At 41.4% G+C, this 27,767-nt stretch overlaps 1 protein-coding gene across 5 annotated transcripts in view; it reads left to right on the forward strand.

Annotated features, from left to right (window-relative positions):
* The first annotated feature begins 2,063 nt into the window (after positions 1–2,063).
* FEZ1 (fasciculation and elongation protein zeta 1) overlaps positions 2,064–27,767 on the forward strand; it is a 48,077-nt gene continuing 22,373 nt past the window's right edge. The window contains exons 1-4 of one of the 5 annotated variants that reach the window (XM_034436980.3): positions 2,064–2,506; positions 11,783–12,124; positions 17,353–17,452; positions 20,649–20,735. In XM_034436980.3, coding sequence (XP_034292871.1) covers positions 11,814–12,124; positions 17,353–17,452; positions 20,649–20,735 — 498 coding nt within the window. In that variant the 5' untranslated portion in view covers positions 2,064–2,506; positions 11,783–11,813. Of the gene's footprint in view, positions 2,507–11,782; positions 12,129–17,352; positions 17,453–20,648; positions 20,736–27,767 lie in introns of those variants that run through there. The other 4 variants (XM_087875866.1, XM_034436978.3, XM_034436979.3 and 1 more) reach the window with 4 other exon arrangements.

The raw sequence follows: 27,767 nt of genomic DNA on the forward strand, positions 1-27,767 counted from the left end.
TAATATGTGCCTATTTGCATACAAACATCTGTGCCTGTGAAATTATAGCTGCTTCTGTGTCTTTGGCAATTTCTTTTCCAATATCTTCAAGTCTATCCCTTCAGTACTGCTGCTGAAACAGGCATGTATGTGCAGGTAATCCTCGATTTATAACCATTCGTTTAGTGACCGAAAATACAATGGCACTGAAAACTTACAACTTGGGCCTCACGCTTAGGATCAACATGCATCCAAATCTGAGTGCTTGGTAACCGGCATGTATTTACGATGGTTGTAGGATCATGAGGTCATGTGATCACCATTTGCGACCTCATTCGACCTCTGACAAGCAAAGTCCATGGGAGTAAGCCGGATTTGCTTAATGACAGCATGGTTCAGTGCAGTGATTTCCTTAACTGACAAAAAAGTTGGAAAATTGGGCATGATTTACATAACAACCATCTTGCTGAGCAACAGAAATTCTGGTCCCAATTGCCGTAAATTGAGGATTACCTGTATACTGCACATACTATATGCAGCTTGGGAAAAAAATGATCAATGACAGGACTCAGATGTTCCCTCAGATTTCTGTTTGTTCGTGCTGTCATCATGTTCTTTCAAAAGGGTTCTTCACTCCCTTTCATGTTTACAATAATTCTCAGCGTAGGCTTATGCTTAATAGAAGAAACCAAACATAACCCACAACACAACTTTGCAGTTGTGAAATGTTCAGGCTTCTGAGTAACTATTTTATATTGCTTTTGTTCTGCACCTTGAATAGTTCTCTGGAGTGAATACTGTTTTTCAAATTCAGATTTCACTGTAGCTATCAATTGCAGGTGTTTTTGGTCTCTGCTGCCATTTATTTATCTTTAATAAATATTGTCTTTCAACCAAATGAAAGTCAAAGCATGGTGAGCCCAAAGTATCATCAAATCCAATAAGATGTCTACTACAATAAAAATGCAGTTGCACGATGGGGAAAGGTAATAGAATTGGACAGATGGTCCACAGGAGAAGATTTCACAAATGGGATGCTACACGGAAAATATGGTCTGTCTGTCTTTTCTTGGATGATGGAAACCCATGGAAGAGAGATTGAAAGACATCCATATTTAGGCAGACTTATATAGGAGTTCATGTATTTGGTTCGTTAAACTATGCATTTCTTCTTTGGCTTGAATTTCAAAGTAAGTCCTTTGAAGTCTCCATGACATCTTCAAAGGATATTGAGACTGGAACACTCACCCAATACTGTTAGGTTGTTGACTGTGGGCCTGAATAACATTACAAAAATGCCACCAGTAAACTTGTTTTCAAACTGGTAAACCACAGAAACCTCTCTTTTGAGTGTCAGCACTCTTATTCCCCATTTGAGCCTGCTAAACACATCATAAATGAAGAGGAAGAAATGTGGGGTTCCTTGGACAAGCTTGATTTAGCAGAAAACAAGTGGTGACATAACACAAAGGGTGTTCTAGGAGAAGCAAGGAGAGGGGTTGAGTTGAGATGCTATTTTGAGAACATAACCTACAGTTGCATCTTATTTGATTAATTTAATTTTTTTGTTATCTTGGGCCTTTGGAAAACATCATGCAAACCAGTGAAACATTACAAATCAATCCTGGGCAGGGTGGAAGGGAAGATGTACTAGTTTGTGACAGCCCCAAATACGAATTTGGAAGCATCTTTTTAGAGCACCCAATTTTGTTCAAAGGCAGCAATGTTCATGAAGATCAGAGTAATCAGCCATTAAAAGTTCAAGTTTGAAATTCTAACTCTGTCTCTTGACTTTGGCCGTTTTTGCCTTGGGAAGAGGATACCTAGAATCAGACTGGTCGCTCCTCATAATCTGCCCCACAATTTTCTTATTTATGTTCCTTTTGCAGAAAAAAAAAACAAAGCTGCGTGACATCTTTTTCTCTCTGCAGCGTAATACTGTAGCTCATTCTTCTACTTCTGTAAAAGCCTCATCAGAGAGCAGATACAGATACTTTAGCTCGGGCCCTGCTTCAAATATTCCTTTCTATCAGCGTGACTCCATCCGTGGGAGGGGTGGGGCCCCCAAATGATGCAGCTCTTTTCTGAAGAGGCTGGGCTGGAGCTGTCTTTGCCACTTGGTTTTGCAGGCTGTGAATAAAGGATGGCGAAGATTTCTGCCTTACTCAGACGGGCTGCCTAACCTCCCAGATTTCCTATCTTGTCTCTACGTCTCTGGACTCTTGTTAGGCTGTCCCTGTTCTTGGAAGGGCCTGGCATCCAGATCAGAAGTGAGAGAGGGTTGTTGCTATCCATCCGTGTCTGAGAGTTAATGCATATTGATGAGGGAGGCTGAGCCCACGGCTCATTCAAGCTCTCTGCAAAGAGGAGAGGCAGTCCAGTGACTAGGAACAGCGCGCGGTGTTCCTCCCGCACAGACAGCTGCTGGCCGGTTCCTCTTGCCGAATTGGTTTTCCTTCCTTCCCTCCATCACTTGGGCCTACCGGATGGGATGCTGAGGTGAGCGGAGTGTTGCCAGCACGCTAAGGTGCGTATTTGTGGAGGCTGGGATGGGCTAGGAGAACCAGAGGTGTCTCCTGGGCAAGGGCTTCTCCTATTGTCTGCTGTGAAAGGCCCAGCAGATCATACCTTTTCAACTCCCCACTTATCACCCTTCCACAGTAGCCTGTCATTGGGGTGGGGTAATGTTGTGCTTCTCAAAAAAAAAAAGGATGAGATGCTGAGCGTTCCTGACAGGTGGATGCATGTTTAGGCAACTGGGGAGATGCTGGAATGAGGACAGCGCCGTCTTTGTGCATGGGAACAAGGTTGCTCTGTTTGGAGGAAGGCATCTATAGGGGACTGCCTCTTTGCCTATAGATTAAGGCTGCATTCCATGGCTCAGAGAAGAGAGGGCTAACCTTTTGTTCAAGTGAAAGCTGGGCTGTGGGATACCAGGCGTGTGTTTGTACAGGTGGGAAATGTCTCCGTACATTGAATGGCTGGACTGAAAGGGAAGGAGAGATGTGACCAGGGTTATTTGCGGAGACAAAGAGGTAGGAGGGGGGCTCTGCGATGAGGCCTGCAATATCTGAGCAGCCAGGTTTTTATTTAGGGGGCTGCATGGAGCAGGGGTACGGGTGCTTCTGTGGCAAGGATGCTTGGGCATTGAGCTGGGTTTTGGAAATAACATCATTAGAGGCTCATGATTTCTAGCATTAGACATGGGTGGGAAACCAATCAGTGATTTCAGGACTTGGCAGAGGCTGGGATGCCTGCTTGTGAAGCGTGTGTGTATGTGTGTGTGTGTGTGTTATGTGAGAACCTGTGTGGGAAGCTCTGAGAAGGAGGATCAGGTATATAATATGATCTGCAGGAGCAGGTGGGTGTACTTGCAAGGTGCTGTTTGGTTGGTGGTGAGGCAGAAGGGATGTTAAAGTGACTATGGACTATTCTGGAGAAGCTGAACTCTGCATCTCTGCAGATGGATGCTGCAAAAGCAAAATGAGAAAGGGACGAGGCCATGATTTGTAGGTGTCTTCATTGATTTTTGAAGATCAGCATTAAAATAGGTCTTTGTTGCTACTTCTTGTAAAGGAAAGCAAGTTTTTGGTGTCATCCTTCCTTAAATAGCATAACGTTGATGTGAACTATACCAGGAGGAAGTAATAGTTCAAAGAAGCTGGGCCAGGACTAAAATCAGGAACTAGTGTCTTCTGAAGTCCCATGATTTGGACAGGGCTTATTGATGACACCCTCACTGGCCTTTTAGGAACACCAGCCAAGTGAAATTCAGCTACCCTCACTCACATCATCATCCCTGGTGTAAATCTGTCTCTGTTGCTATGTCGTTATGTATGCATTATAATGCTGGATCTCAGTTGCCTCAGGTTGTTGCTGGCTGATGGTCACCACTGCCAGACTAGTTCTGCTGTACTCAGCAAAAGAGGGGTCCCCAATGGTGCTTTTCCCCATCATCTTCTCAAACTTGCTGGCAGCTCTGGATAATGGATGACGAGGCTTTTCCATCTAGGCCTCTGAGCCTTGCATTTCATAGCTAGAAATCAGATATATTGAAGGAACTGTCCTAAGAATAAGTCATTGCAAAATTGAGTCAGTAATTACAAGTCATAATGTCTGTTTCTCCACTCTTATTGTATAAAATGAGCATAATAGTGATATATTTAGTGAGGTTACTGTATGAAAAAGAAAAGGAAAGAAAGAAAAAGAAAGAAAAGAAAAAGAAAAAGAAAAAGAAAGAAAGAAGGGAGGGAGGGAGGGCAGGAGGGAGGCAGGAAGTAAGGAAGGAAGGAAAGAAGGAAGGAAGGAAGGAAGGAAAGAACAGACCTATTGTACTTACTGAGCCTTTAATAAGCCTCTATTAACCATTTCCTAGTAATTCTCTCTCCCTATATTGTGCTTTGTTTGTTTTGTTTTGGAGACATTAAAATGTTGACTGCACGTTCCTAGATCTAAAACTCAACTCCCTCTCCAAAGTCAGGAGAAGTTAAATTACAGAGTGGGCGGATGGCTCTGTTCTTTCCCAGTTGCAAATGTGACCTCCTGCTGGGTGGTGCATGGCATGAAACTTGCTGTACAAAGCTGAGCTCTTGGTCTGAACATGTTGGATGGACTATTCAATTCAAATCCAGTTTAATAACAGTTGTCAGAAGAAAGAGCCAGGAGCTCTGAGTGTACCCATCAGCTGTTACTAGGATAGACTGTGCAGATATATGATATTCTACCCTCTGTAACCAATTACATCACATTATATTATAAAGTATTTTTGTTTATAACATAGCAATTCTTTCTAAATTTGCATGGGCCTGTATATATTAGCATATATAAATACACATGTCTTTTGTTTTCCTTTTCCATGCTGCAGCTCTTCTCTCTTTTTGGAGAGATTGAAGTAGCTACCTAAGTGCCTCGCTTGCTATTTTCCATCTTGCATTTGCCAAGATGCTTTTTCAATGGCTTCTAACTTACTGAAACACAATATTTCTTTTTGCCCTTGTTCATCTTGGCTTTTAAGTTGACGGGCGATGAGCTACCGTCTGGCCAATCCATCTAGCACAAAGCTGATGCAGCAAAGCAGACCTTTCCAACTGGATGTGATTGGGAAGAGGTCTTAAACTTCTAGAATTCCTAGCCCACATAGAATTCTCATTTCGGGAGTTCTGATTGATTGCCAGCCCATTTTAAGGACTTCTGCAGGTCAGATGGGAGATTTGTCTTGCTTGTTGTCTTCCCCGTTATGACACCTGGCTTGGTTTGCATGTTGGAATCCCCCAAATGTGCTTTCTCCATTCCTTGACCCTACAGGATCATCAGTGAGGGATCTTGTAGTTGGGATGTTGGGAAATGTGTCCTGTCACAAATCAGCATGGTGTTGACCTTGGATGACTTTCTCTGTGTCAGTCTTTCTTCCTCTCCTTCAATGAGTCACCTCTTTCCAGTCTCTGCTCTTAATTCATTGGCCAAAAAGAGCCAATAAGCAAGCAGGTAGCAATAACAAGGAAGACAGGGAGAAAGTTGCAGGTCCAGGAAGTGATTCCTGCAGCCCTTCATTTGGGAGTGTAACCTTTGGCACATGCCAATCCTCCTAACCTCTGTCCCTGGGTGAGGAGTCTTCTTTAAACCTTCTGTCTCTGGGAAGGAGTTGTGGTGACTCTCATGAACCCAGAAGCCATAAGACTTTCCTAAATAGCTGCATGAGAAGAACCTCAGATTAGGGTGGGACACTAATGTGTGTCTTCTTCCAAAATATGATGGGGAATGTGGCATGTTTTAGGACTTTTTAAATACAGAGATGCATAAAGGAAAATGGATGGCCGTGCCAGGCAGATTTCATATTTCGATTCTTTTCCTTTGACGTCCATCTTCAGTTGCTTTTGTCACTTCATAATGACCAAGGGGAGTTGGAAGCTTATATAAAATAAAGTAGTAATTGGAAGGCCAACTTGTATTTTGCTGCCTGTCCAGAAACTGACCATTTCATTATATCTGGAGGTCAGTGGGAGAGGAAGGTACTGGTAGTCCTTGATTTACAACAGTTCATTTAGTGACCGTTCAAAGTTACAACTGCACTGAAATATGTGACATGACCATTTTTCATAGTTATGGCCTTCGCAGCATCCCCATGATCATGTGATCAAAATTCAGATGCTTGGCAACTGGTTCATGTTTATGATCTTTGCTGTGTCCCAAGGTCATGTGATCCCCTTTTGCAACTTCTGACCAGCAAAGTCAACAGGGAAACCAGATTCACTTAACAACTAGGTTACTAATCTATCAACTGCAGTGATTCACTTACCAACTATGAGACAAGTCATAAAATGGGGCAAAACGTACTTAACAAATGTCTCACTTAACAATGGGAAATTGGGGCTCCATTGTGGTTGTAAGTCAAGGACCACCTGTAGTTAGAATAAAAAATGGAAGAGGTGGAAAGATCAGTGGTTGATAATGTGGATGGCAGGGAGAATCTCTGAATGCCTGCAATAGATTCAGGTCTGCTGAATCTGATGGAGGCCTCCTTGTAGTAGTCAGGGAGACAACAATTGGTGCCTGGTGGCTCAGCAGACTGATAGCATTGTGATTAACACCAGCTGTCTGCAATTACTGTAAGTTCGAATCTCACCAGGCTCAAGGTTGACTCAGCCTTCCATCCTTTCTAAGGTAGGTAAAATGAGGACCCAGTTTGTGGGGGCAATAAGCTGACTTTGTATAAATATACAAAAGTATGAAGGCTATTGCTTAATGCATTGTAAGCCGCCCTGAGTCTCCGGAGAAGGGCGGCATATAAATCAAATTAAAAAAAAAACAACCTGTGTTGTCCTGTTTGCAAGAGGAATAATGAAAGTGATTGGTGCTGTAGAGTAGTGGTCCCCAATCTTTCGAGCCAGTAGTGGGTCTCAATTTCATTCGCTACCGGTTCGCTTGTGGGTGTGTGCGTGTGCACGCACGACTCTTCTGCACAGAGACGTCCAGGCAGGTGGGCGGAGCCTCCTGCCGCCGCCACTACCGGTTCACCTGATCTGGGGCGAACTGGTAGCAACCCACCACTGTTTGCACTTTCCATAGTGGGCGTGGCAGGGGGGAGAGGAGGTGATTCTGGGCGCACAGTGTATGCAGCAGACATGCGTGCCTCCATTTGCCACTCACCCAAATTGAGCTTTGTGCATGAGCTCCTGCCACTCGCACATGTGAAGCTGCATGTTGCTTGCATGGCCCGGCTCCAAATAGCCCGTGGCCCAGAGGTTGGGGACCCCATAAATAAGATACAGAGGGGACTTCCAGTGAGATGATGATGTAAGAGGCTGCACCTAGATGAGCTCCATCTGATAATTTTAAATTTTATTCCATATATAAATATTGGGTAGGAGGGTTTTCTTTTAAATTGAAACACACAGCTATGATTTGCTACCTTTGTAGTTTTTAACTATGAGGGATGCAGTATCCAGTTCGGTCACTCTGTGTGTTGACTATTAGCCGCTCTGTTAATTGCTTGGGGTATATCATAATGGAGACTTCATACCCCAGTGGCTAGTAGCGATTGCACAATCTTTGCGGATGCCATACGCTAGATAAATAAATAAGTAAGCTATGATTTGACAGCCACAAGTTAAGTCTGCTGTATAAGTGCAGTGTGCTGATAACAAAAAATGTAAACTAAAGGTGGAAATGTCTTATCTCACAAAATTTACTTTATCTCTCCCAGTTATAATCCAGGCAGCCAGTTAGTAAAGCTGAGAGTACTAATTTAAGCAGGATGGAAAAACAATTGAGAATATAATGAGTCGGAGGGCTGTAGTAGTTATGATTGAAATACTTAAAATGGTCTTCACAAGAGGGTTTCTGTTCTACAACAGAGCAGTAGGGATGTTAGAGATTTGGACCTCAGCGCTTAGGCAGAATTGCCTAGGCAATTCAGGTATAATTCAACTTCCTAGCCTACAGTGATACATTCATCCCACTGTATTGCTAAGAAGAGATTTGTATCTTCTGTTTTCCTGCTAGCCTTGAGGAATATTTCCTTTGCGGAGGAAAAAAAAGAGGCAGGACAGAAATTTTTGGAAAAAGTTCTCTTTTCTGACTTGTCTTTTTTTCAATTTCCTGGGTCTTGATATTTGTAGAGGCTAGGGAAATGGAAATAAACCAGGCTGGTCTAGAACCCTTCTTGGCTAATCATCTGATTACTGCGCATGAAATTCCTGATTGCCCAGGGATTCCAGGTAAAGGGATATAGGTTTTAGGCTGAACAGAGATGAATGTAGATAGAATGATAATGATGATGCAGTTTTTATTCATGAAAGAATAAGGCAGGGAAAAGAACCAACAAAATAATAACTTGTTTAACCAATAGAAACTTGAGACTCATCCAGGAAGATGGAAATTATCTCAAGTAACATCTGAAGATATTACAGGTGCCCAGTAAGGTAGTTTCTTTAATCCATAGTTTATATACTTGAAATATTTAATCCTTGAAAAAAGGTGTTTAATCTCTTTGTCATCCTGCCTGGTGCTCCCATAACTATGTCAATCACTTTACAAGAATTTTCCTACAGCCTGATCAGAGTTCTGATCCCACTTTGGTGAGTAAAGTTTTCCAATTGTGGTTCCTCAATTCTGTTCTCCTTGGTGGTTGCCACATCTACGAAAATGATGCTTTGCTTTTCAATGAGTGTGATAGTGTAGAACAGAGGTCTTCAAACTTGGCAGCTTTAAGACTTGTGGACTTCAACTTCCAGAATTCTCCAGCCAGCATAGCATAGCATAGTCCACAAGTCTTAAAGCTGCCAAGTTTGAAGACCTCTGGTGTATAAGGTACCATCTAGAGATGGTAATCACTCTGTAAGTGAAAAGACCGTAACATTTTAACACCATCATTTTCAAGAATGGAAGTGAAATTCTTGCACAGTTAAATGTCTATGGTGATTCTCAGTCCTCCAGGTCTTGCTTGTCCCAAAGGTGCTTTTTTTCAAGAGGCAACTGGACTTTCTGGTTTTTCTTTGAAGATGCTTAGCTTCTCATCCAAGAAACTCCTTCAGCTCTTGCATAGATGCCCTTAGTATTACTAGTGTTGGTTTCACAGTCAGCCAAATATTCAGACTGGATTTGGCATTTTTGTCTACCTATTGAGTCCTTCCCAAGGACCTGGGATAGGCAAATGTGGCTCTTTGATGGTGCTAAAGGTATTGTCACAAACAGTAAGCTGTTCCAAGTAAAGCTCCCTTTTGTGACTGATTGATGGTGATTTTGTCAGTGCTGATGTTCCCATGCCTTCATTGCAAGAACATTTCTTGCAATCTAAATCTTTTAACTGGAGGTATAGAGACTGTCTAAATGCAATGCCAGCAGCAAGTGGTACACAGTACTGCTTCTTTTCCATCCCATGCTGCTGTTCCCCTCCTAAAGACGACCACGGATCATTAGTGCAGCATGAACACCCCAAATTTGTTTTTTAAAATAGTGCATGTAAACCATCAAAGACGAGCTGTATGGAAGACCACCTGCAAAATTCATAGATTTCAGTCTGAGTTTCTGACAATCAGTTGCTTATCCAAATGATCCTGGCTTCCAGAAAAGTTGCAGAATGCTTTAAATTCATCTGCAGATCCTTGAAATGGCAGCAACAGTTGTTTCTTTGTGCCCCAAGGTGGGAGGGAGGAAAGAGGGGGAGTTGTCACAGCAACAGATCTGCAGCCCAATCGTGACGCCTTTTCTTTGCAGTGACTGTGGTGACAATAGAGCAATTTTAATCCAGAAGGAGAGCCGAGGCGCCTATCCATCAATCAGCAAAGAAATCTGGATGGAGCCAGCAGAGCCAGCAGGCAGCCTTTTTAAAAAGCTCTGGTTTACAGAACTTTGCCTTCGTCCCAGGCTGTGTCTGGGGTAATGAATTCGTCTGCTAGATGGCAATATTCAAATAAGTTAATGGTTCCCTTCGGAAATTAAATTGGTTCAGCTTTCCCTGCCCTTGCCCCTAAATTTATCAAATCAAAGCAGAATGCTTGGAGGCAATCTGGATTTAGCTGGCAGGGGAACCTTCAGAGGCAATATTATTTGTGTTTTTACTGCCAGCGTCAAGCAGCTGCAACTCAGCTCCTACAAGGGACTCAAATGTCTTTTCTTAAGGTGTGGATTATTATAGGCAAGATCATACTTTTCAATTAAGGCAGCTTGTGAACCTCTTCACACTGTAGCATTGTCTTTGCTTGAAAGCTAGGTTTCCCTGGATATTCAATTGGACATGAATTCAATTGCTTAAATTAGAGCTGGATCCCCCCCATGTCCTTGAACTTGAGAAGTTGAGTCATCAGAGAATCGCTACAGAGGGAGGATAATTCTTCCTTTTTGATTTTGGTAAAAAAGATGGCGTTTTGGCCACCAAGGTGGATCTGACTCTGAACTTTAGCTCAATATAATTAAGCTGGTATTTTCAAATATAAAATTGCCCAAGCATTTCCCTTCTTCCTTTTCGTGATGGGGTGGTGGGGTGGGGGTATTGTTATCCTTAATTACTGCAACATTCTGCCTGGTTCAAGAGAATATTCAGCAAAATATATGGCTTTCTGTTCCTCACCAAAAAGGGCTGATTGCAACTATGGTGGATAATTTCAGAGAATCATTGTTTGCTTGGTTTCAAAGAACATACGAAAGAGCACAGTTGCATGTGCATTAGTCTTCCTGATCAGAATATTATTCTGTTAGAGATATGGTAGTTATAGGTGGGAATTCTCTATCCTTAACTCACACCATTCATTTGTTGTAGTTCTTCTTTACATTGTGTGCAAATACAGTATAATGTGAGGATGAGAAGTTTCATCTTCAAAATCATGGTACTCTACTGTCTTCTTTGGGACAGCTGCTGCTTCTGTTCTATCATATTTTATTTACATATTTATTTGTATCCTGACTTTATTATTTTTACAAAAACTGAAGGCAGCAAACTATCCAACACATCTTCCTTTTCCTGTTTTCCAAACAACAGCCCTGGGAAGTGAGTTGGGCTGAGAAAGAGTGACTGGCCCCAAAATCACCCAGCTGGCTTTCATGCCAAAGGCAGGACTAGAACTCATAGTCTCCTAGTGATTGATCCAAAGTCACCTAGCTGGCTTTCATGGCTAAGGTGAGACTTTTACTCATGGTTCTCCGCTTTCTAGCTTGGTGCCTTAACCACGAGACCAAACTGGGGCTGGTTAGATATTATTAGTTCTTCTGCTGTTGGAATCAGTTGTTTTATTTATTATTAAATTATAACATTTCTATCTATTAACCTTAAACATGATTCCAAAGAAGAGTGGCATTAATTGTCCCCCCCCCCCAACATAACTATTTTCTATAAGTTGGAAACAAATAACAGTTTGGTAAAAACTATTTGAAAATGTTAAAAAAACCTCTAAAACTCTAATTCTAAAAAGATACAATAATACCATTTTAAGTGAAGCACTGGATGAAGAGGTATAAAGAGGTATTAGACTGGTGCTGAAAGCTTTAAAAAGCTTGGTAGTCAATTGTAACAAACAAGGAAGAAATGGCATTATGAAGAAATGTTTGGTATCTTATTAGGGTTTTTTTCTGTCTCTCCTTTCTTTTTCTCCTGCTATTTTCAGCAGCAAAAACCTCTATGGTAACCAAACACCAGGAAGCAAAAGCTTATCTTTTTTGCTACCCTTGCATAAAAGTGTTTTCCTGAAACAGTTGAACCAAGATAATTGGAACCTAGGATAATTTTCACTCCATGCAATGTGACATAATCAATGCTCTACTGTTGGTGCCAGGGTTGACTATTGCCTCATTTATGTTCCTTCTCTTGCAGAGGCCATCCTTCTTCCATTTGCCAATTCAACATGGAAGCCCCTCTTGTAAGCCTAGATGAAGAGTTTGAAGATCTGAGGCCATGCTACATAGCAGATAGGGAAGAGAAAGCTCATTATTTTTATGGCTCTTCAGCTCAGCATTTGGAAGATCCTTCTCTTTCTGAGCTTGAGAACTTCTCTTCTGAGATCATCAGCTTCAAGTCCATGGAAGATTTGGTCAATGAATTTGATGAGAAGCTCAACATTTGCTTTCGGAATTACAATGCCAAAACAGAGAACTTGGCTCCCGTGAAGAATCATTTCCAGATCCAGGAAGAAGAGGAGAATCTGCAGGATGAAGAGTAAGTCAAGAAATGAACAGTCATAGAAACTGTTTCTGGTTAGCACTTTCTCTGTGTTTTCTACCTAAAGACATCTAATAGAACATCTACTGAGTCAAAGAGATACCAGCTTTTCTTCTTCCTTTTTATTATTTTTATTTCCACTTTATTGAAAGTGATTTATTTTTAGGTCCCCTTTATTGAAATTGAATTATGGACTCAAATTATTTGAAGGGCTCCAAGTTGAGAAAAACTGACTTGGTATAAAGCATCTATTCAGACAGATGTAAAATTGTGTCCATTAAAAACAAAACATCCCAAAGATGCAATTGCATTTTTGTGTAACTTTTAAAGAAAACAGCTGCAATTGATGTAAAAGCAAGAAACAGTCCAAAAATTCAAACAAAGAAGCAAAACTAAATTTATAGATTCTTCCTTTGTTAGTGTAACAATTGTGTTTTTTAGTTTTTGTTCCCTAGATCAGGGGTCTCTGGTCTGGGTCCATGGCCTATTAGGAACTGGGCTGTGCAAGCGAGCAAAGCTATATCTATGCATGTGCAGGATCTAGGTAGCATGTGAAACCATACCCCTATCAGTAGTCCTTGACTTATGATTATTTGTTAACAATGGTTCAAAGTGATGATACCCTCTTGGAAAAGTGATTTATGACCTGTCTGTGAAGTTGGGACAATTGCACCACCCCTGTGGTCACATGATTGCAATCCAGACACTTGGCAAATGGCTCTCAATTATGACCAGTTGCCGCATCCTGCAATCATGTGATCACAATTTGCAACCTTCCCAGCTGATTTCCCACAAGCAACAGCAATTGGGGAAGCTGGATTCGCTTAACAATCACAGTAAACATTGTCCTAAAATTGGGTCTGGTCATGTGATGATTCATTTAACAACCATATCACTTAGTGACCAAACTTCCCATCCAAATTGTGGTTGTAGGTTGAGGACCACCTATAATTACTATTATAATAATTTCTAAATTTGCAGCTTTATAGTTGAATTAGCATGGGAAACTTTTGTGCAAATTTCTGTTGGCTTGGTGCATTTCTGTTTTTATTACTAATTAGCTAAATATTAGTGGCGACATTAAGGTGGCAAATAATTTAGGTACTATTTTACAATTATCAGTGTGCATGGTTTATGCAAATTTGGGAGGCAGGAGGGACCAGCAACAGTTGATTTTCTGTCCAAGAAAATCCAATATCTCATTCAGAAACAGAGGCCTGACTTCTGTCTGTATTCCAACAAGGAACAGATTTTCATAATTTTTGTCCTTCTGGCTGTTGATCTGTTACTGACCTGCTGTGCTCCACGCAGCTGGGAGGATTTGGGTTTTTCTTTCTTTATTTTGGCTCAATCCCAGATATGCAGTTGTTTGCTTTTTACTTGAATAGACACATTGTTTACTGTTATAAAGACATGTGAACAGATGTGAACTTTTCCAAAACCAGGATATTAAAAATACATTATCTGATAACACTCTAGGTATGGTCCAACGCTTGCAGAAATCAGCCAGTAAGCTCTTTAATGGGATCCTAGTGAAGGTCACCCCATAGAATGGGATACTGAAATTTCTCTGTGAAATGCAACTCTCCTATTTGGGGAAATAAACTGGATTTGCTTGCCTACGAGCCTAGCCCGGACATATGAATCTCAGGCTGTTAGATCAAGACTGTGCCTATCTTCTGGTCTTTAGGAGATTGGGCTGTAATCCCATCAGTTTCAAAAAGACTCCAGCCTGTTGGCTTCTGAGCCGAGATAATTCTAGTTCCTTCCTTTTGATGGGAAGTGTCAGATCATTGGCATGCACTCTCCAGTTTTAAAATAGAACCAGTTGCGTCCAGTTGAATCATCGTTACTGTCAGGACCAACCAGGCTGATGATTCAGGAGGTGCACATTCTATCGTAGTCATGGCTGAATCTGAAACAGAGAATCTGCAGCTGTACTATCATTGATCTGGCTCAGTTTTCACTCTTTACTTGTCCGTCTCTTGGGGTTTGAATGACAGAAGACTGGAAACTGCCACCCAGTTAGCCAATGACTGTCCTTGATTCTGTGGTGGGACTTTACTTGGTCCACACTTGGTCCAATACGTGAAGATCTGCCATTCGAGTTCTTTTGAATGAACAGCAGCCCTGAGCCATAACATGACAATTGCCTTAATAACTACAGGTATTATATAAAACCACACAGGCAGCTTTATAAACACAATTTTATAAAATGGAATAAGAGCCCCCACCTTAAGCAAAGCCCTCAGCTATCATCAGATTGAAATCCACAAAATATATTTTTTGCTTTGTAAGGTAAACATTGCTACTGTATTAGTAATGTTAGTATGAATAACAATGTTTAATAACAACAATCATAGCAATATTATTATTATTATTTATTGGATTTATATGCCACCCTCTCTCCGAAGGACTCAGGGCGGCTCACATCAATGAAACAATCCCAATAAATACAAATTAAAACAGACTAAAAGAGACTAAAAACCAATTTAAAACAGTAGACCCCATCAGTCCTGGTTAGGGCGTTTAAACAGCCAGGTCTTAAGCTCACAGCGGAAGGTACGAAGGTCAGGGAACAGCCAAAGACCCACGGAAAGTTGATTCCAAAGGGTGGGCGCGGCCACAGAGAAGGCTCTACCCCTGGGGGTCGCCAGCCGACATTGTCTAGCCGATGGCACCCTGAGTAGGCCTTCTCTTATCCTGGCATAAGAGACAGATAAACATTTCTTTTTCTAGTCCATGACTAGGAAACAAAGACAACCAAAATATATATCATTCAAACTCACAGACAGAAAAAGAAAAAACAAATAGATCTCAATAGAGATAAATAGATAGATAATAGATAAATAAATTATCTATTTATTTATCTAAATAAATAGTATCTAAATAAATCTATCTAAAGTAGAGAATGATAAATCAAGAGAGATTTACATACTAATCCAAAGAGATAAGCCAAAAAGAAAACAGAAAGACCAAAACACCTCCTCACCAGCAATCAACACCCAGATAAGCAAAGATCAACACCACAATTAACACTAGACCAACAATCAAGGAGCAAACAATACCCAATCAAGGAACCATCGACTCAGACAAACAAGCTAGCAGTAAACAACAGCCTCATTAAGGTAACACCAAGACCACAATCACCAACACTGGGCAAACCAGTAGCATGCAATATGACAGCAGACCTCACTCCTTTACTAGGACTAAAGATTTTACCTAGTTGGGTCCAGAAGTGCCTGCAAGCAAATAAAACCAAGTTCAGAAAGTATAAAAGACCCCATAGCTCAACCCTGAGCTACAAACACTTTCTTCTATCAATAAATCAATAGTTTTCAAATGAAGCTAATATCAAGGGACAGGTTTTCCATTTCTCTCTCTCTAAAACCTATTTATCTTAGTCATAGTGACTTATTTCATTTCTTTTTCATTATTTTCTTCATATGTTAAATTCAAGGGTCAGATAATGCTGGTTTTAAGAGACCGATGGAGTAGGACTCACTTTCTGCTCTTCTTCTTTTCCTCCTGAGAGGTGAGGACAATCCCTGTTCATTGAGTCATAGTTTATCATATGCTCCCATTTTTTGTGGTGTCTTTATAAACAATGTGATGAAACACATAATGAGAGATGTCTGCTATCCATAAATATAAAGATGCAGACCAAAAGGCACATTGTGATAGTTCCATCTGGAATGGGGTGATCAGTCATGAGTGATTTCAAAAGGATATTTTAAGAATCTGTTAGAAAATATGTGGGAAGATTAATATTTTTATTGACATGGACTAAAGCAATCTTTATTGGTTAGCTAAATCTATGCACAAGATCCTCTGACATTTTTATTCGTTCCACTTCCTGTCTATATTGTCACAGAATTATTTTCTCTTTGATTTCTTGAGGACAATTTCAGCCATTTTGGAGAGAATAGACATGGAACCGGAAACTAATATCTGAAGAAAATACATTCAATAAATATAATTAATTGGATTTAGAACTTAATTTGTAGCTGAGCCAGGAGACCTCAGAGTGGCCTGAAGTGATATGACACATCTTTCGGCAGCTCACATTCTTTGCAGTTTTGCTCCTTGGCTGTCAAAACATAAATAACAGAGATTGGTCTCACAATATTGAAAATAGATGAATGTATTACTATTGACTTTTTTTTTACCAGAGTAGAGACATGAAATTAAGAACAGAAATGTTGTAAACAAATATCCTGGTGGTTACAGGTAAAGGAAAGGCCCCCAAAATGTTTTCTGATGCTTGTGTTAGAATTCATTCTGTCTTTAATTAGCAGATCCTAAAGCAACCAATTATGTTTGTAGAAGATCTTGATTAAATTAGGAATCCTTCCAAATACAAGCTTTACACCGATCCAAGATTGGTGTTCCCCTGAATGATTCTAGGGGATTCTAGTGGTGTTCATGTGAAGTCTGTTTAACTTTAGAAGGTAATGGCATAATTACTGCTTCAGAAAAAACATGACACCTACATTTCTGCATTTTTTTTTAGCTGCAGTGTGTCTTACTCCATTTTCCAGTCCTTCCATTTTCTCCCCCCTTCTTTCCTTAAGTGTTGGGATGTTTTGCTGCCTATTCTGTTTGGTTCTATTGCACGCCTGCAGAGTGGCAAACATAGCTAGGGAAAAACAAAGAAGCAGACAGGACACCAACAATTATTAATGCTGGTCTGTTGGGTAATGGGAGAGTACGCACAAGGAAAGTGAAGACCCTCATGATGTACTGTGAAGTTGTACAAAAATATTACTGTTGGGGGAAACAAAACCAGTGCCTCTTGTAAAAGGGACTTTGTATCTACTTTTGTGAAGCTATGCTTAATATAAAATAATGTCAAGGTAAAGAAAGTATGCTAGATACTTTAAATTCAGTCCACTATTTCTTAGCTGAGAAATATTTTTAATGTTCAACTCCTATGAAAACCCTCCTCTCTTTTTTTAACACCATTGGGCTAGATCTGGACCAAGTCATCTTAGACTTCAAATTAAATCAGGTCTAACACATGTTTAGCTTGGATATATTTATATGAGGGGTCCTTGGTGCTCTCTGAGTTTTCTTCCTGACGTTTCATTACCCAAACTAGGTAACATCATCAGTGCACTTCATGCTGTGTTTGAACTCTGTAGACCAAGCTAACAGCCTTGAGGGAAGCATCTCTGCTGTCAAGACAGATTCTCTATATTAACCCTTCTTGCTTTCTTCTGCAGGGTCTGGGATGCTTTAACGGACAATTATATCCCATCCATCACCGAGGACTTGAGGGATCCCAACATTGAAGTGCTCAATGGCAATATCTCCGACACAGAGGTAGTTACCTGGATGGGCCTGTCTCAACCTTCCCCTCCATTACTCATAAGATAACACAGGGGGTATGCTTGTGCTGAAGCTCTGTTTAAAATCCAACAAACAGGAATGACTGTATTAAAAATTAAAATAACATTTGGCTGTCTTTTCACAAGGCAGAACCTAAGAATATGCCCAAAATCCTTCCTGACTTCCCAAGTTTCCATAAATAATATTATTTCCATGTTTATGTTGGGTATTCTTAAAAAAAATAGTTGGAATCATAGACATTCCCATTCCTTCCTTCTCCCCTGTTTCTTTTAAATCTGAAAAATATGAGTGAAATTTAGCTGGCACGGGTCTGTTTCAATTAACACAGAACTATTTCACAATGTACAGTAGCTTTCATTGTTGATGTCTGTCCTCTATTAGCAGTAAACCAGTTGATGCTCTGCACAACAACTTCCCTTAATGCAACTTTACAGTGTTCCCAGCCACAGTGGGAATTGAACATCTGAAGGGCACCAGATTGAGGAAAATGGTTTTAGTGAGATGGGATTTAAGTTCTGATAGAGAAGGTCAGTGTCCCAGCTGTGGTGGAGATTTGGATGTTTGGGAGAAGAAAAAAATATGATCTCCTACCTAATCTGTGGGGAGGGGAGGGTGCGTGTAGCCTAGAAGGCTTAATTGGACCTTTCTCTTCTTTATGTCACAAAAACCTTTCTTTGAATAAAATTTCTGGGTATGATTTTGCTCCTGGGCAAGTATTTTTAATAACTACAATAGTCACTGAGAAGGCTGAATCCATTTTTGGGGTACTGCTTTGAAGGAATCTGGTTTTGAGGGATGTGTAGTGGGTACCAAACATTCATGAGCTCCATGACAGGATCATCAAACATGTGAAGCTCTTTGTTGGATCCAGAGTACATATAAATGTCAGTGTCCAGTGAGTGACCATTTTCTATTGAAAGAAAAACATGACATAGACATGTGGGCTTGAAATCTCCTTAAACCGATGCAAACTCAGAGGCTCTTTAGAGGGAATGCTCTCCTGTGTAGTCTTCTGAGCTCTTTCTAGTGCTTTCCTAATATTTAGGAGTTTGGCTTCCACTTCTCTCAACCAATACAGCCAATGACAAGAGATTGCTGCAGTTGTAATCCTAAACATCTGAAGAGTATCTGGTAGCTCCCCTGCCATAAACTCATCTTCTGTGGTCAGATGTGCTATACTTTAACCTGAAGATGGAAGGAGCCATTGGCTTAGAGCTCATCAGATCCTTCAGGAGCCTTAAAGACCCAACATGGAACTAAGGAGAAATTTTCTGACAGTGAGAACAATTATTCAATAGAACAGCCTGCCTTCCAGAGTTGTGGGTGCTTCATCACTGGAGATTTTCAAGAGGAGATTAAATAGCTATTTGTCTGGAATGAAATAAGGACTCCTGTCTTAGGCAGGCGGCTGGACTAGAAGATCTCTTACAGCTCTATGATCCTATGTAGGGCACTGCTGGCAGAGGCACTGGTAAACCAGGACCCCTTCCAGATTGTTGGGTGCTTAGATGACCTCGCATCAACTAATGTCATCTAGTGTGGACTTCCCACGCCAGTAAGATGGCACTTCAGTACATCTTTCCTCTTCCAGGAAAGGCAACTTGAACCATCTTCCATAACCTTTTGGGAGCCCTTCAGTAGCCATCTTTTCCTGTGCAGTGAGTTATGCAATTGACACTCCAGGAAACAGAGAAGTTGAGAACATCAGCTGATGCAGCAATTCAGCAGAATAAATTGCTGCAGCCAGGGAAATGGTGAGATGAGCACATATTGATTGCCTTTCAAAATCAAAGTCATGAGACAGCAAGGGCAATCTGGAGAGGACTTTGGCTTGAATGGAATGGCGAGAAAGGATTTCCAGATAACAAGGCAGATTCCATACTACTATCACCTCTTCCTCCCGCCTTCCCCAATATCTGTCCAGATTGCTGCCTCAGAAGAGAGATGTCCCATTTTCTTTTAGTTTGCCTCTCTTTACAGCAATATTTTCCAACCTTGGCCATTTTAAGATGTGTGGACTGCAGCTCCCAGAATTCCCCAGACAGCTCTGCTTTGCTGACTGGGGCATTCTGGGAATTGAAGTCTACATGTCTTAAAATGTCCAATGTTGGAAAATACTGTTTTATAGGAAATGCAAGGTAACTGGGTGGAATTTGTCTATTTGGAAACATTTCACAAACACAAACACACAGAGAGACACACCCCAAAGGCTACGTTCAACTTTGAAGAGGCACAGTCTCTTTGACTGATGGCCTAACCCTGCGGTAAGCTTCAAATTTTGAATTTTTTCCCCCTAGCTGTTACTTTAAATTATCTCTGTGTTCCTGCTGTCTGGCTGTAAGGTCACTTGAGGACACGTTCGGAAATTAAAATGGCAACTAGATTTGGCCGGCAAATTTCAGCAGGTATTAACGCTTCCTTGTAGGCTTGCCAGTTCCCCCTATAAGGAATGGAGATAATGCTGACACTAAGGGGAAAAATCCCTCCTCTTAAAAGCCCCTCCAAGTTATTTCCTAGGACAATTTTGCTTGGCTCAAGAAATCTCTCCCATTTCTTGCAAAATTCCTTCTCCCAGATCTTGACAGAAGTAATCCAGTCAAGTATGCTCAGTGTGTGTGTGTGTGTGTGTTAGTAAAACACAATCTGGAGTTTGAGAAATGCCATAGATCCATTAAAAGATAGAGCTTCATTTTTTGAAGTGAAAGGTAAAAAAGGAGAAGGTTTTCTTTGTCCAGTTGTGTCCAACTCTAGGGGTGGGGTACTTATCTCCGTTTCCTAGCCGAGGGAGCCATTGTTGTCCAAAGATGCTTCTATAGTCATGTGTCTGGCATGATTATACACTAAGTTGCACAGAACTTGTTACTTTCCCTCCAAAGTGTACCTATTTATCTATTTGCCCACCTAGAATTTCAAACTGCTAGGTGGGCAGGAGGTGAGACAATAATGGGAGCCCTCCCTGTAACGTGGTGCTTGGATCGTGAACTGCCATCCTTCCAGTCAACAAACCCAGTGTCATAACTGCTCATCTGCAATCCCTCAATTGTATGTGCTATAAGAATTGGTGTGAGATTCCTTCTTCTCCCTCAACCTGTAAATCACAACAACAACCTACATGGGACCCATATTTGCTACTGAAGCTGCGTGCGGTTTGTTTTCTTCCTTTTTTCAGATCCATGAGAAGGAGGAAGAAGAACTTAATGAGAAGAGTGAAAACGATTCTGGTATTAATGAAGAACCTCTACTCACAGCCGATCAGGTAGAAGCAAACCCCCCCTCCTGACCTTCCCTATGGGAAATATTGGAAATAAGATCAGGGATTGCTTCTAGCTACTGCAGTAGTAGAAACCCCCTCCCCCCCGTTTAGTTATTCCATCCTAACAAAAACAAAAAATCAATAAAAAAATAGGAAAGGTTAGAAATTTTCTAACTAAACACCTTTCAATGTTCTTAGGCCAGAATTTGTACATTCATAAGTTCATAAAGAGAGCCAGTTTGGTGTAGTGATTAAAATATCAGGCTAGAAACTGGGAGACTGTGAATTCTAGTGCTGCCTTGGGCACAACGCCAACTGGATGAATAGAATGGAATAACAGAGTTGGAAGGGACCTTGGAGGTCTTCTAGTCCAATCCCCTGTTTAGGCAGGAAACCCTACACCACTTCTGACAAATGATTAGCCAATCTCTTCTTAAAAACTTCCAGTGTTGGAGCATTCACAACTTCTGGAGGCAAGTTGTTCCACTGATTAATTGTTCTCACTGTCAGGAAATTTCTCCTTAGTTCTAAGTTGCTTCTCTCCTTGATTAGTTTCTCTCACAGCCCTAGAAAGGAGGCAATGGCAAACCACTTTTGAAAAAAACACGTCTTGCCAAGAAAGCTGCAGGGACTTGCCCAGGCAGTCTCCAAGAATCAGATGCAATTGAATGGAAAGAAAAAAGTTCATAAAGTCACTTTAAATAGACTAGTGTTCCAAAAAAGAAGTATGCATTTAAACCTCCACTGTTTTCATTGTATTATTTGTTTGTAAAAAGTTAACTGAAGTTTTGCTAAAACCAAAGAGCCCGGCGGAGGGGTAAAGAAACGTTTATTGAACATTTGGCCAGTTTTGCAGAGATGGCGAAGATTTCAGCATACTTAAAAGATTGTTCACAAGAGACTTATGAATGGGAATGGAAAAAGTGGATAGAATATGTTCAGAACAAATATCAAACTAGGAAGTATCAAATAGCTTTTACTTGAAAATAATGTATTAGAAATTTTTTAATGTAATGAAGATAAAAAGAGAAATTATAAGGGGGAGGGAGGGGTTCAAGTTTTATACAAGTTTTATACTAAGGGGGGTTTTGTATCGGATATGAGTATATTGTGTGGAAGTCTGGGGGGAGGGGAGGGTTAGGGAGGGTTAGGGAGGTTTGGAAGTTGGGGGGGGTGGGGGGGAAAAAAGGGGAGAAAATGTAATTGTAAAACTTTTGCAATAAAAAAAAACATTTGTTGTTTTGGTGCATTATGCTATTGTTAGCAGCAGCAGGATGAATATGAACTCTGCTTTTGAAGAGAATAGAAGATGCAGGGAAAGGTGTTCAAAAGAGGAGAAATAATAGGGAAAACGGTGGACAATTTATTCTCCTAATAGATTTTGCCAGTAGACTTTCAGATCATCTTTGTCAGGCAGAATCTTTGGCCACCGTTTCATTTAAATAGACTTTAATATATGTCTTGGGCTTGGGCTTTTGTGATGAGTCAACTTATTCCATGCTGAGCCATCCTTCATTGGGCCTCTAACTTTTTGCTAGAAATGAGCTGCAGTTCGTTGAGTGGCTGTAAGCATCTGGCTGTTCCAAGTGATGGTTTTTGCAGTAAGGGTGGTCTATGTATGTACATGTGTACGTATTTGTGTGTCGTGGAGGTCCTTTTTCAACATCTAAGTGCAGATCAACAGTCTGACCTCTTTTTCCCACAAGAATTTGCTCTCTAGATCATGGGTCCCCAACCCCCAGTCCGTGGCATGCCAGCAACCGGACCATGCAAACAGGTGATGCCCCACCCGTGGGATGAAGGCAAAACCACGCCCACTCTGGTCCATGGTCCTTTCTCCAAGAAATCAGTCCCTGGTGCCCAAAAGGTTGGGGCAGCTACCCTAGATTCTAATCCCCATAGGACTTACAGGCAGACCTTGAGACTCAGCCAGCATTTGGACAGCTCCTCTCTAGAATGGAAGGAGATGGGTCATTAGTACAGGTAGTTCTCGACTTATGATCTTAAGGGAGCCTGCTCCTCACAGTTGTAAGGTACGGTGGTCATAAAATGGGTTGACTGACCTGATTCTATGACCTTTTTGTGATTAATTATTAAAAAATGCAGCTGTCATTAAGTGAACCAATGGTTCACTGAGGGAGTTGAAAACTTGAAGTAAATGCCAGTTTTTGGCAAAACCTCATAAAAGCCATCATGATGATACGCAGCTGTACATCTCCACCCCAGGCCATCCCAACGATGCCCTTGAAGTGATGTCCCGGTGCCTGGAGGCCGTGCAGATCTGGATGGGGAATAACAGGCTTCGACTCAACCCTTCCAAGACTGAGTGGCTGTGGCTTCCGGCGTCCCGATATAGCCAGCTGGTGTCAACGCTGGCTATTGGGGGTGAATCATTGGCCCCCACGGAGAGGGCTCGCAACTTGGGCGTCCTCCTGGATACACGGCTGTCTTTGGAAGAGCATATGACGGCCGTGGCCAGGGGGGCTTTTTATCAGGTCCGCCTGATTCGCCAGTTGCGGCCCTTTCTGGATCGGGACTCTTTACGCACAGTCACTCAGGCGCTTGTCTGCCTGGGTAGTCCGCCTGGACTACTGCAATGCTCTCTACATGGGGCTCCCCTTGAGGAGCACCCGGAGGCTCCAACTGGTGCAGAATGTGGCCGCGTGGGGGATTATGGGAGCAAGAGGGCGCTCCCATGTGATGCCTCTCCTGCGCAAGCTGCATTGGCTTCCAGTGGTCTTCCGGGTGCACTTCAAGGTGTTGGTCACCATCTTTAAAGCGCTCCATGGCATCGGACCTGGGTATTTGCGAGACCGCCTTCTGCCACCAGATAGCCTCCCACCAACCAGTACACTCCCACAGAGAGGGTGCCGTCAGCCAGGCAATGTCGGCTGGCGACCCCCAGGGGGAGGGCCTTCTCTGTGGCAGCACCTGCCCTCTGGAACGATTTGCTCCCGGAGATACGAAGGATACCAGATCTCCGAGCCTTTCGCCGTGCCCTAAAAACTTTTCTTTTCCATCAAGCAGGGCTGGCGTGAACCCCCCCCTTTTTAGCTCTTTTTTTAGCTCTTTCTAGCTTTTTAGCTTTTTAAGTGTAAATTGGGTTTTAATTGGATTGTTTTAAATTGTGGGCCAAAGCTGTATAATTCTTTTAATTGATTTTAAATTTTGTATTGGTATGTTTTTTATCCTTGGCTGTGCACCGCCCTGAGTCCAATAGGAGAAGGGTGGTATATAAATTGAAATAATAATAATAATAATAATAATAATAATAATAATAATAATAATAATAATAATAATAATAATAATAATAATAATAATAATAATAATAATAATAATGTGATACTGCAAACAGCCTCAAATTCTTGGTCTGTGTTATTGATGGGGTGGATAGAATTGCCATTCAGAGCCTCTGTCAATAAATAATTCTATCTGTCTATCACATCTCTCTCTCTCATCTATCTATCTATCTATCTATCTATCTATCTATCTATCTATCTATCTATCTATCTATCTATCATCTGTCACCTATCCTGATATTTTCATGTGTTCCTGTGTGTATGCCTGGATTCCCAAATGCAATACATGCACATACATGTGCACACAAATATTAAATGATAAGTAGACAAAAGTAAAATAAAGCAAAGTATTGCAGCACCAATACTAGTGGGTGGGTGAGGAGATAGAGTCTATCAACCGAGTCTTCATTAACATCAAGACCTAACTTTTCTATCTACTTCTGCCTTGGACAAAGAGAGTGCAAAGAGAGCACTTCTCAGCATAGAGGCCACATGGTTTCAATGACAAGAAAGAAGCACAACCCACCTCCATATAAGAATGCTTGTTCAGATTGCTATATATATTTGAGATCCGGCTGATTTTACTGGTGTTACTTAATAAGTGCCAGTCATTCAGAACAGTAATTGTTTGTGCGCTAATTTGCCAATGTTATGGGTATTGCATAATTTATGACAAGATAACAAATGGCACAGCATATGGCTGAGACCATCTCCCATTGGCCAATTGTAGGGATGATTTGTTATGAAACAAATCAGTTGCATCAGTTTCCTAGCATAAAAAAGAGATTAGGAGATGTATTGCATAATCTTGTGGAACAGAATTATTAATTTCTGCATGATCAGATATGCAAGTTTTTCCCAGTGTGGATCTCTCTGGTTAGATATTTGGAGTACAATTCCAACACCAAGTATAGGGTAGATTAACAGTGTCCATTCAAATAGAACATAGAATATAACAGAGTTAGAAGGGACCTTCAGTGTCTTCTAGCCGAACCCCGCTGCTTAGGCAGGAAACCCTACACCACTTCAGACAAATGGTTATCCAATCTCTTCTTAAAAACTTTCAGTGTTGGAGCATTTACAACTTCTGAAGGCAACTTCTGTTCCATTGGTTGATTGTTCTCACTGTCAGAAAATTTATCCTTATTTCTAGGTTGAATCTCTCCTTAATTAGTTTCTATCCATTATTCCTTGTCTGGTCTTCAGGTGCTTTGGAGAATAGCTTGACCCCCTCCTCTCTGTGACAGCCCCTCAAATATTGGAACCTTGCTATCATGTCATCTCTGGTCCTTCTCTTCTCTTCACTAGACTAGCCATGCCCAATTCCAGCAACTGTTCATTGTATATTTTAGCCTCCAGTCCCCTCATCATCTTTGTTGCCCTTCTCTGCACTCTTTCTAGAGTCTCAACATCTTTTTTACATCATGGGATGTTAAATAGTGGGAGGTTAAAAAGAAATTTGGTTAATTCTTGATATGCTGGGCTGGAATGTAATACAATTACCACATTTTGATCAGTTTCCAAGTTAGCCATTCCCTGTGTGTGTCAACTTGTATAAACTTATGTTCAACCTTGACATCTGTCCTCTGTGTTTCCTAATTTAAGGCTAGTTTTTGAAGGAGGGGGAGGCATCTTGAACTGTTTTAAGAATGCACATCCTTGTAGATTAGTCATCCCCAGCCTAAAGCACTCAGGTGTGTTGGCAACAGCTAGCATTGTTCAATGTTGGTGTGACTATAATGGCCCCTCCAGATGGAGATAGTTTTACTCACCCAGGGGCCATGAAGCAGGGGAAGCCTGTCTTAGATTATAAACCATTGCAGCCAACTGTAAGCAAAGTGTCTGTGTAGCTTTGGTAGGAAGCCAAGATATAACTCTGTGAATTAAGAAGCTGGAATGTGATCTTCATTTATTATTTCATTACTGCATGTATGTCTTGGTGAGCTGAATAATTCAGCCTCCATTAAAGATATTTAAATCTCCCAAAGCAACTTTCCCCCCCAACCTGCCATTTTCCATTTTCCAAATGTTTTGGACTGCAAGTATGATGGGCAAAACAATTCTGGCTAGAGATTCTGGAACCGTAGCCCAAAGACATCTGTGGATGGCAGTTAAAAAAAATGCAACATTTGCTAAGAGCATTGGCGTAAAGTTTTAGTTCTGCAATTGGCTTGGCAGATAAGAATGTTTATCTGTCTCAATTTCCTACGTTCATTTACTGTCCATTAATTGAAGTCCTTATGGGTTTGTGGAATTAGAGATTTTTCAGCTGCAGTGGTTGTCTTTATATTCCTGGTGCTAATTCAGCCTTAGATCATGCAGTAGTGCCTCCTCTCATACATACTTGCTGTCCTAATCACAGCAGACATCCAAGAAAACAAGAAGTCAAAGTGTCATTAATCAGGTCTAATGCAAGGGAAAAACGGGGTTGGGTTCCTGGTCAGAATCTTGGAAACAAGGATACTTTAGTCCAGTGTTTTTCAATCCTGGCAAATTTAAGATGTGTGGGCCTCAACTTCCAGGATTCATAGCTGGGGAATTCTATCCACACATCTTAAAGTTGCCAAGTTTGAAAAACACTACTCTAGTCCTCATTGATTTCTGAATACATTAAGGCAGGTCTATGTCAATTGTTTGATCCTTTTTTTCATAAACTCTTAATGGATGGACTAATATCTAGCTTGAGATAAAGCTGGAATATCTGCCGTGTTTGACTACTTTTCCCAGGTTTAGAGAAATTTATGGCATCTACCCAGTTACAGTATTTAGAATTGCTTGAAGTCAAGTAAAATCTGCGGGTGAATCAAGGCAGATGGCTACAAGGATGGCCCTGGACTTTTGAACTGGACTGCCTGCACCACAAGGCATTTTACCTACTAATCTCCAGTATTTCTCCCACCATATACCCCAGTATCAAACACTATTTAACGGTATCAGAATTAATGCAAAAAATGTACGGGCTTTTCTATAGTGAGAGCTTGGCAACCACAACCAGGATTTCTAAAGAATTCTATTCTGCTAGAATTAGGACAGGGGTTTCCATGAGTGAATACCTGTTAGGATTAAACACCACTAGGGCTGAGGTACACCTAAGGGGGGAAATTGTGTCAGACCAGACCATGAAGAGCGTGATAGTTAACTCCTTAGATCACACCTGGGATAACTTTATCACACACTTAGATTCACTAAACCTGGGGCACCTATCCATCGACCGCCTATCCAACAGGTTGATAGTGGAAGACAACCTGCGGAAGGGCCACCCCATGTCACGCAGAGAGCACAGGCCTATAAAGAGGGTAGACTTTCAGGACAGGCAACAGGACACAGCAGAATGCTACAACTGTGGGTTCAGAAGCCACTATAGAAGGGACTGCCCCAGAAATTTCAGGGAAAGGGACAGACATGAGCACAGGACCAGACATCCGGAGAGACAATCAACAGACAATAGATATAGGCGCAGGGACTCTCCCAATCCAAGGGATAGAAGGGGAAACAGGGACAGTTCCAGGGACAGCCAAACAGGGTTGCTGTATGGGATAGGAAAACACACTCCAGTGACACATCAAGACAGGGAGGGTACCATGTGGCTCGTAGATTCAGGAGCCACCAATCATACAACATGTATGACAAGTAGTAGAGACAACTACTCTCTTCATTCACAGAGGAGGACTTCCTAGTCAAGGTAGCCAACCAAAGTGATGTCCGAGTAACAGGGAAGGGAAACACATACCTACCA

The sequence above is a fragment of the Pantherophis guttatus genome, chromosome 9 (assembly GCF_059756535.1).
Source record: "Pantherophis guttatus breed Tessera chromosome 9, ASM5975653v1, whole genome shotgun sequence".
Lineage (NCBI taxonomy): Eukaryota > Metazoa > Chordata > Lepidosauria > Squamata > Colubridae > Pantherophis > Pantherophis guttatus.